Source organism: Gregarina niphandrodes (assembly GCF_000223845.1).
Source record: "Gregarina niphandrodes unplaced genomic scaffold scaffold00002, whole genome shotgun sequence".
Taxonomy (NCBI): domain Eukaryota; phylum Apicomplexa; class Conoidasida; order Eugregarinorida; family Gregarinidae; genus Gregarina; species Gregarina niphandrodes.
The window spans coordinates 31,457-40,395 of NW_011645774.1; the positions used below are offsets into that span (position 1 = coordinate 31,457).

At 53.6% G+C, this 8,939-nt stretch overlaps 3 protein-coding genes across 3 annotated transcripts; all 3 read left to right on the forward strand.

Annotated features, from left to right (window-relative positions):
* Positions 1–280: 280 nt before the first annotated feature.
* GNI_010230 (hypothetical protein) lies at positions 281–2,176 on the forward strand (the record flags this gene model as incomplete). Its single annotated transcript, XM_011130454.1, has 1 exon — positions 281–2,176. One exon carries the CDS (start codon positions 281–283, stop codon positions 2,174–2,176), a length of 1,896 nt encoding a protein of 631 aa, XP_011128756.1.
* A 691-nt stretch (positions 2,177–2,867) lies between these two features.
* On the forward strand, positions 2,868–5,754 carry GNI_010240 (putative transmembrane protein; the record flags this gene model as incomplete). The annotated part of the gene is made up of 2 exons (XM_011130455.1): positions 2,868–2,988; positions 3,113–5,754. 2 exons carry the CDS (start codon positions 2,868–2,870, stop codon positions 5,752–5,754), a joined length of 2,763 nt encoding a protein of 920 aa, XP_011128757.1.
* Positions 5,755–5,976: 222 nt separating this feature from the next.
* On the forward strand, positions 5,977–6,729 carry GNI_010250 (dienelactone hydrolase family protein; the record flags this gene model as incomplete). The annotated part of the gene is made up of 1 exon (XM_011130456.1): positions 5,977–6,729. One exon carries the CDS (start codon positions 5,977–5,979, stop codon positions 6,727–6,729), a length of 753 nt encoding a protein of 250 aa, XP_011128758.1.
* Positions 6,730–8,939: the final 2,210 nt, after the last annotated feature.

Genomic DNA, 8,939 nt, shown 5'->3' on the forward strand with positions numbered 1-8,939 from the left:
CCCCCCTGAACTGAGGGCCCCCCCTGAACTGAGGGCCCCTGAACTAAGGACTTCTTGACTGAACAGAAAGGTTATGTTGTAGGGTTCAGGATTTAACATATATGCTGACACATTCCAGTTCAGCTCGTTGGTGTACAAGCAGTTGATTGCATACCAGTTTTCATGGACGGCAAAGGAGGTGTTTGGCTGCGACCGTTTAGTGATTCCGTGTGCGGTGCCATTTCAGAGTGCATGGAATGTGAAGGAGAACATTTCATTGGCAGGTGCATTGGGATTGGCAATGGTCCAGGTGGGTACGTTCTTGGGCATATGGGAGTCGACAAGTTCAATGTTATTGGACGAATTTGATGGATTGGTCACATTGCCTAAAAGTTTGTTCCACGTGTTCAACGACGCGTTCGACGACCCTGCGTTTCCTGCCGAGGACCATCCGTCTTTCGCACTTGAGCAGATATATTGCACTCCCCGCGTTTATGGACACCCCGATGTGTCTACGCGGTATTGTTGGCTGCAGCGTTTCGACAATTTGGACTTTGGTCTCCATGAGTTGCTGCTGCATACGTGCAAACAACTACAGGTCTTCAACGCATATTCACCGCCGCGGTCCTACGTCGTCTCCTTTCCGAGGCTGGGCAATCAGCTTCTGCGGGTCCTAGCTGCAGAGGAACACTACGACGGGCTGCTGCTCGACTTGGTCAACGATAACGTAGCCCCGACAGACCTACCGCACTCATACCCAATCGTCAAACGACTCTACCAAACAATCAGCCAAGGCCCAGTGGACCTGAAACAACTACTTAGTCTCCTGACGTCCCTACAAGACGACTTACTCACAGCACAAACATCGGGTCAGACCCCCAGTCAGACACCGGGTCAAACGCCCGGACATACATCAGGTCATATCCCCGGTCAGATCGGGCCGGGAAGTGCTGAGGACAGCGACAACAACAAAGGCCAGCTGATCTGCCAAATCTTAGAAGAGATACGGGCACTCGCCTTAACAATTAACGCCATCGTGAGAATGGAAACCACGGATACAACGGAACACAAACACGGCCACGTGTCGCCTCAGCAAATAAGATCCTGTGAGTGTCTGGTGGGTCGCGACGCTACGTCCCTGGACCCCTGCGTGGACGACAGAGTCATCCGCTCTTTCGAGCTAAGGGCGGCCAATACGACCATCAACACGACCATCAACATCGGAAGGAAGGAGGAGTCACGGAGGGACGGGTCTCAAGAGGAAGACGGGGCTCGAAAGGAACGGGGGTCTCGAAGGGAAGACGAGTCTCGAAAGGAAGACGAGTCTCAAGAGGAAGACGGGTCTCGAAAGGAAGGCGGGTCTCGAAAGGAAGACGTGTGTCGGAAAGAAGGGGAGTGTCACCGAGTAGGTGACTACTTGGCCGATGGCGGGGACGAGGAGTTTTCGGCGGGTGGTCCGTGTCCTGGAGTGGGTGTGAAGTTTATGTTATTTGGTGCATTACCGCCGAGCATTGTACCGGACCGTTGGTTGCTTTGGTTCCAGCTGCCGGTAGAGCTCGGACTGACGGTCAGTCCGTTGCTGGGTGTGGGCGGCGTGCACGTTGCGAGTGCGTTGGTGGACCGGGGTTCTCAGGCGCCTGTAGCGGACCGCGATGGTAGCTGGACTCGACAAGATTCTCGTGCGTCTCTCTTATTTTATGTGGAGATCGATGTGGAGTTCTTTAGCAAGGTGGTAAACCATCATGAAATTCATTCATCCCTCATGCTGGCTCAGCTTTGTTCGCCACACGTGCTGGTAGTGTTCCAGCGCTGGGGAGTCAGCCACGACTGTCGTGAGCTCACTAGCGCGCTGCAGGCACTTGGCTTCGCCACCGAGCTCAGACTCCGACCTGTCCTCAACTTCGAAGTTCTCAAACGCGAAGTCTTCCGAAGAAGCCTCGGCGTCTCCTTCATTATTTACGTGCGCCAAAACAGGTCACATGGCAGGCCCCATACACAAGGAGGTTCCACACAAGGCTCGCAACTCAGTTACAAAGTCGATGTTGTCGGCATGCCCGGTGGCATGTTCACGCATTCCACACAGTACAGAAGTCAGAGTGAAGTAATTGCTTTTGTCCTCGGACACTCGTCACGCACCAAGTCTCTGCTGAAGAGCAGCATTCTCAAACGGGCCAGCCACAGGCACACCCTCTCTTAGCAATCTACCAAACCCAACCAGGACAACAGTTATGACGAGAAACAAGACCGACAAGGACCAGAACAATAGCCAGCACAAGGCCGACTGAACATGCTCGTCTCCACTGGATGGACGCTCTCTTTGGTCCCAGACACATACTGCCAGACACATACTGCCGGACACATACTCCCGAGCACACACTCCCGGACAGACACTCCCGAGCACACACCGCACCTTTGCCCTACACTTCGAATGAAAGTAGCTTTTGCCAAGAATATTACCTCAGCAACTAATCACAATGTTCGCTGGGATCAGTAATCGGGATGGGATGGTCTCGGACACGGAGGAGGTGTGTGCCGCTATGTTCCAAGAGGGAAATCGTTTCAAGAACCCGCAGCTGGAATTTCCCAACCGACAGGCGACTCAAGACTGCCGCGAGCAAGGGCCTGCCGCGAGCAAGGGCCTGCCGGGAGCAAGGGCCTGCCGCGAGCAAGGGCCTGCCGCGAGCAAGGCCCTGCCGCGAGCAAGGGCCTACCCATTAGTAAACACGGCTGGAGTGGTAGTAATAACATCCGGCAGGTAAACCAGGACAGCCGTTTAATGGTCCTAGCTGCTTGTATTTAACTCCTGTAGCAGCTGCGAAAGGGAAGTAGCTGCATCCTGCATAGCGATAATAATGGTCTAGGAGCAAGGTGCACATGTGTCGTTAAAAATGAAATGTAGGGTAATATGGTTCCTTGCTCTTCAGTGTGTGGCTGATTTCGATACCTTGCCAGCCCCAATCAAGTACGAGACGGAGGTGAAAATCCGGGAGGAAGAAGAGTCGCATCACGGTAAGATATTCCCATAATTTTCACTAAACGGACGTCATGCTATCTTCACATTCGCACTAGTGTTCCCACTTGTACTGGTGTGTTTATCTTATGAGCATTGCTATCATCCTTGCGTTTGTTTTAGAACAATGGGCGAAGCTGCTAGATGACATCGATTTGAAGAATTTTGAGATTCCGGAGTCTGAGGCAGACAATAATGCGCCGTTCAACGCGGCATTATTCAAGCCAATGTACGCTTTCCGGTTGCGCGTGCCGGGTTTGTCCGACTACTGGACGGTGATGGAGCCGTATTCGTTGGAGCCGTTGACGTCGTTGCGGATTCCGGCGGCGCTCAAGGTGACGTACAACGGACAGGATCTGGATTTGAACCTGCCTGCCAAGTTACAGGGCGTTACGTCTGGCGGCGTGATCACGGTGGCGACGCCGGACCCGGCGGAGACTGACAAAGTGTATCCGTTCAAGTCGCGGAAGCCGAACGGCCAGCGGTGGTACACGCTCAAGACGCATAAACTACGTAGTCAGGCGGACGTGGATGCAGACGCCGCGGCTGCCTCCGTGGACCCTGAGGTGGGCGCGGGCCTGCGCGCAATGCAGAGCAGCAGTGCGGGCCTCACCAACATGGTAGCCAGCGACAAGAGTGCCACGGGCTTGGCCATGACCAACTGCGACGAAACCGCGGAGGAAGTAGCAGTCGACGAGGAGGGCCGCATGGAGAAGCCGTCGGTGGTGAACTACGTGACCGCACGCGATAAAAACGTTATCGAACAGTATCTCGGAGTGAACGTCTGCGACCTCGTGGTCTTCGGGCCGAACGTCTGCGAACCAAACGATCCTGCCCGACGGTATTTAATGCGGGAGTATGTGCGCAAGCGAGCAATCGTATTTGCAGTGGTAATGGTTGCCTTCGGGTCGGCGGTGCTCTTGCTTCAAATCATCATGCGGTTCCTACACCGGCGACTGATGCGGAAGGACGACAAGTTCATGTTATTGCTGCTGGAGACAACATTCCGCACCTTGTCGATGGTGGCGATAGGAGGATCTTTAATCAAGCTGGTCTTCAGCTGGGACTTTCTGCAGGAGGAATGGGAGTATAGCATTTTCCACCGGCTATTTCTGGAGATGCACGTACCGATTCCCTCGGGAGAGGTGCTAAATAATTTGGTGAACGTGTTTTTGGTGCGTGTGGATGACTTCGTTCTGCTCTATGGCGTGTTCGGAGCGCTCTTCACGACGCTGGCACATATGGACTTCGTGCGGCTGCGCGAAGCGGACGAGATTGCGTTAATTGAGGCGATGAGCAGCAAGCGGCCGGACCTGATCGACTTTTTCGTGGCACGATACGAATATAAGGACCGCGTTAATTCGCGTATGCTCGGCGGCTTGGACCACCCCAGCTGTTGGTTCGTGGAGTACTTCCACGCCGGTGTGTTGCAGACGTCCCGAGAGATTCTGCGCTTGCCGATCTCGACGTTGATTTTGTTTCTGGCGGGTATTGGCGCAATTTTCCCGCTCTACCGCCTCTACCGGCTTAAGGCGCTCGCCGTGGTCATGGCCGTAGCATTGCTGGCGCCCGGGTGCCTGACGTTGGTCTTTATCCGCCTGCTCTGGATCAAGCGTCAAATGCTGCCCGTAGATGTCGACCGCTACTGTTTGCTGCGGTTCCAGCTGGACCACGGCATGGGGGAGGTGACGGAGACACAGTTGGACATGCTGGCCGAGAACCTGCCGCGGTACCGCCTTGGTCGCGGCCCTCGTCAGTTTGAACACACAGACTCGGCGTGGTGGAAGGCACGACTATACGGCACCATGCGGCCGACGCGGCACGATCAGCTGTTTTTGCTAGGTCGTCGCGGTCCGGGTATCCTGTTCCGGTTAGTACAGGGTAGCTACCTGTTGCTGCTATGTGTGTGCTCTTATGTTCTCGAACAGCTGGATTCGAACGCACGTCTCTGGACGATCGACTACGGCTTCTGGCCCCTCATAATGATGGCCCTCATTATCGCCTACTCGCTTTCCCTCCTTCCCACGTTGTTGCACACGTTAACGCTCGTTACGTACACTGGTATGCGGGTCGACGACGACATGCTCATTCAGGTTGTGCAACAAGCTCGCACCATATTCATCACTAAACTGACTTACTTCCTTGATGGCATCCGCTGCCAGGCCATGCTCTGGCATGTCATCCAGGGTGGCCCCGAGCTATGGGAACGTCTCCACCAGTTGCATTTACGCCAGCCCCTCGGCATCCGCGAAGACCGCCACGCACTCTGGCTCTCGCTCACCTGCGATACGGACGGCGTCATGAACGACGATGTCATCAAGGAACTCTTCCTCCAACAGGGCGTCAACCTCGGCTCCAAAAAAGCCGTCTTCGATTGGCTACGACTCTTCCGTACCAAAACGTTCAGTGAACGACAATTCAACATCATGCTCTTTGTCATCCACGATATGCTCTCACCCGAGGGATTGGACCACGACACCATGCGCGACTATCTCATCAACAAAATCGACATCGATCCTATCGTCGAATGGCAACATATCCAAATGCTCGCACGTGAAGTCGGAGACGAAGACCAATGGTCCCGCGTCGACTGCAAACATCTCATCGCTTTCCTCGCAGGCAACCCTCATATCACCGAACTCAGCATCGCTGACTTTATCAATGCAGTCGTCGACGTTGACCGCACCACCATTGGCGCTCTAGGAAAGGCAGCAAAACACGTCAAAGATTCCAAGATCAGAGTCGCCCCACTCCCAGACTACTAACAGTCAACCTAACACTCCACCAAGCTCTACGGCGAATACATTTTTACGTGAACTCAGTGTCAGACAGGGATAACTTATCATTCCGCCATCTCCTCTAGACCGTGGCTCTCTGTGCCTGTCTAGCTCTCTTTAAGAGTGGAACTCGCCCCTTGCCGGTCGGTCGGTCGGTCGGTGTGTATCGTTTTTGTCTCGCTTACCTCTGTGTGTGCGGGAGCGTTGGTAATGAGTTTTTGCGAGCATTGCGTCAAGGGCGTGGTACATGAAGGTGAACCGGTGGGCGTAATGGAGACGGTGGCTGGGGTGCCGGTGTACGTTGCCCGACCGAAGAGTGGAGGTGAGGATTTATTGGTGCTGATAGCGAGTGACGTGTTTGGACTGGGTTTAGTGAACACCAAGCTGTTGGCAGATAGTTATGCCGGGAATGGGTTTCTTACCTGGGTCCCTGACTTGTTCGAAGGGGATGCGGTGCGTGTGACTGATATGAACCAACCTGGGTTTTCATTTGAAGCATGGAAGACTGCTCATGAGCCCGGACCCGTGCTGGAGAAGTTCGTGAAGCCGGTCATCGCGGCCTACAAAGCGGCCCACCCGGAAGGCGTTGTTGCCTGTTTGGGCTTCTGTTATGGTGGCAGACTTGCAGTGGATCTAGCCCTAGAACGAAGCACCGTGGCTACCAGCATTGCCCACCCCAGCCTGCTGCAGCTCCCGGAGGACATGTATAAGCTAGCCTCCGTCTACTCAGACAGAGCAGTCCAGATACACTCCTGCGAACATGATCCCATGTTCCCCCCGTCGGCCTTCGACGAATGTGACGCCGCCTTCCAGCCGCTCGGAACCAGGTATCAGAGGACCTACTCACCTGGGTGCTCCCACGGCTTCGCCGTTCGGGGCGACCTCTCAATCCCGCACGTCAAAGCAGCCAAGGAAACCGTCTTCAACTCCACGGTCCAATTCCTCAAGACGCACACCAAATAACCCAAACACGCCCCTCTGCACGCGGCTCATAACGCACGTGTGCTAAGATAAACACACCTGTGCTAATATATTTTTTGGTATCCACACGGGTGGCATCTCAGGCACGGCACGACCCACTTTTTGCTGCACGAAAGTGACCGTCGAGGGCACAAGCAAAAGTCGCCAAACGTTTCGCTGATTGTCCCCAGCAACTGATTTGGTGACCGCAGTTGAAGACCGCCTATCTGTTGTCCTTATCTATCCGTACCTGCAAGTCTCAGGGCCGTTGCACTGGACTGAAGTCTCAGGTCCCGTTACTAGAAACGGGGCCTGAGACGAGGATTACACCTGAGACGGATTACATCCGTTACTGACCTGAGACGAGGATTACACCTGTCGTAGACGCAACAGTGAAACCGGCAACTCCTTAAGGCTTGAGTCCTCCAGCGAACCAGGGGGGCGCCAAAACAAGTGATAGCGCTTCACCCGAAAATGACTTGAGGTACCCGGAGTAGCTACCGGAGTAGCTACAGTTTGATTTCATCGCAGTTTGATTTCAGTTTGCACTTCAATGATTTCATCGCAATGGGCAGGAACATGGGCGACAGCAACTGGTGTATGGTGCGGGCGAACGTCCGGTACGTAACCCTCAAGATCGGCATCGCGATCGGTATCGGATTCATGGCTTGTTCATCGCGGCGGGCGTTTTGCCCTTGTCGCTCAACGATCTCGCCAGCGGCTTCAACATTGCAATGTTCCACCATGACCGGGTTTACAGTCGTCAATGGTGATCTATTTCCTGTACCAGGTGGTCGGTCGTTCGGGGCGAACCTTTAAAGGAGACCATTGACGACGACATGAAGACCGAGTACGGACGCCTGCAACGGCTGAGGCAGAAGGAGGTAAACCGAGACTAGCGGACCGATATCGTTAAGGAAGGTGCTGTGGTGACCAAAATCATTAGCAGGTTTTCACCTGGCCTTATTGGATTCGGCGAAAGGTAGACCAAGATCATGCTCCTAAGCGACCTGTATGTACCCGTCACCCGTGTGGGGTGTGGAGGGAAGTTATATTGATATCCAACTTGAGCGCAACAATTTATTACCCGACATCCCATCCCGGATCAAGTACCTGAAGCTCACCGCCCAATGCAAAGCTCAAGCTTTGGCGGAACTACAGCATTCCAAATATTCGAGGCGATTTGTCGATCGGCAGGATATCCGTTATCTGGCCATCGTTTTCGTGAGTACCCGAGCTACCCGGACTTTCTTACGGGTAGCTGAAAATCAACATCGTAACGACGATGAACGGGCGGAAGCTATGTTCTTGTGAGATTGATGGACCGTAGTTTCAAATATCATCCCGCCGGAACCAACAAACGTGGCGCGCTGTACTCAGGATTGGGGCCAGGTGTCACTTGGGCACCCCCTCTCGCTTCTCTCTCTACGGTATATCAAGTCTGTCCCGAACTCCAATGCTCGCTATCTCATGTCGAAACAAAACCGGACGAGGTTTTGAATTGCCGGGTCTCATAGAGATCAATAGGGAGCGACTGGAGTCGAATGGGTAAGGTGATGGTCCAGTGACATGCGCGAATTTTGAGCCTACGAAGCATCAAACACGACAATATCATCCATCGAGACCCCTAAATTATGGGCAAAGATTTCGATCCAGATCGGCTCCAGTTACGCCAGCAATAGGATTCATGTGGGCAATTACAACACACAAACACGGCTGCAACACAAACAAGTTGCCATTCATCTGGTGGCTGAGTTTTTATCGAATGGCTGGCCACTGAGCAGTGCAGGCAACGCAGGGAAAAATAAAAGGTAAACGTGGTTGGATTGGGAGCTCGTATGTTGAAGATGCGTCCACCAAATTATTGCCAAGTTCATCCAACTCCCGAGATGTGTCCACCAAATTATTGCCAGGTTCATCCAACTCCCGAAATGTGTCGGTTCGTGTTCTTTTTAGCTGCTGGTGTGGAACTCTATTGAGCGACCGGACAGCATCGCCGTCCGGAAGGCCATTGCTTTCTCAACGATCGGTGAACAGATCCAATAATCTGTTCGAAAAATTTAATGTCCAATAACCTGTTCAAGAAATTCAGTTCTGCTTAGGCACTCAAAAAAGACCACCGGTCAAACCTCGTCTTCAAATGCCTCGGAAGTTGACATACTCAACAAACTTAGGCCTGCTTAGAAAGCCACGGTAGCGAGGCCCACGAGTGC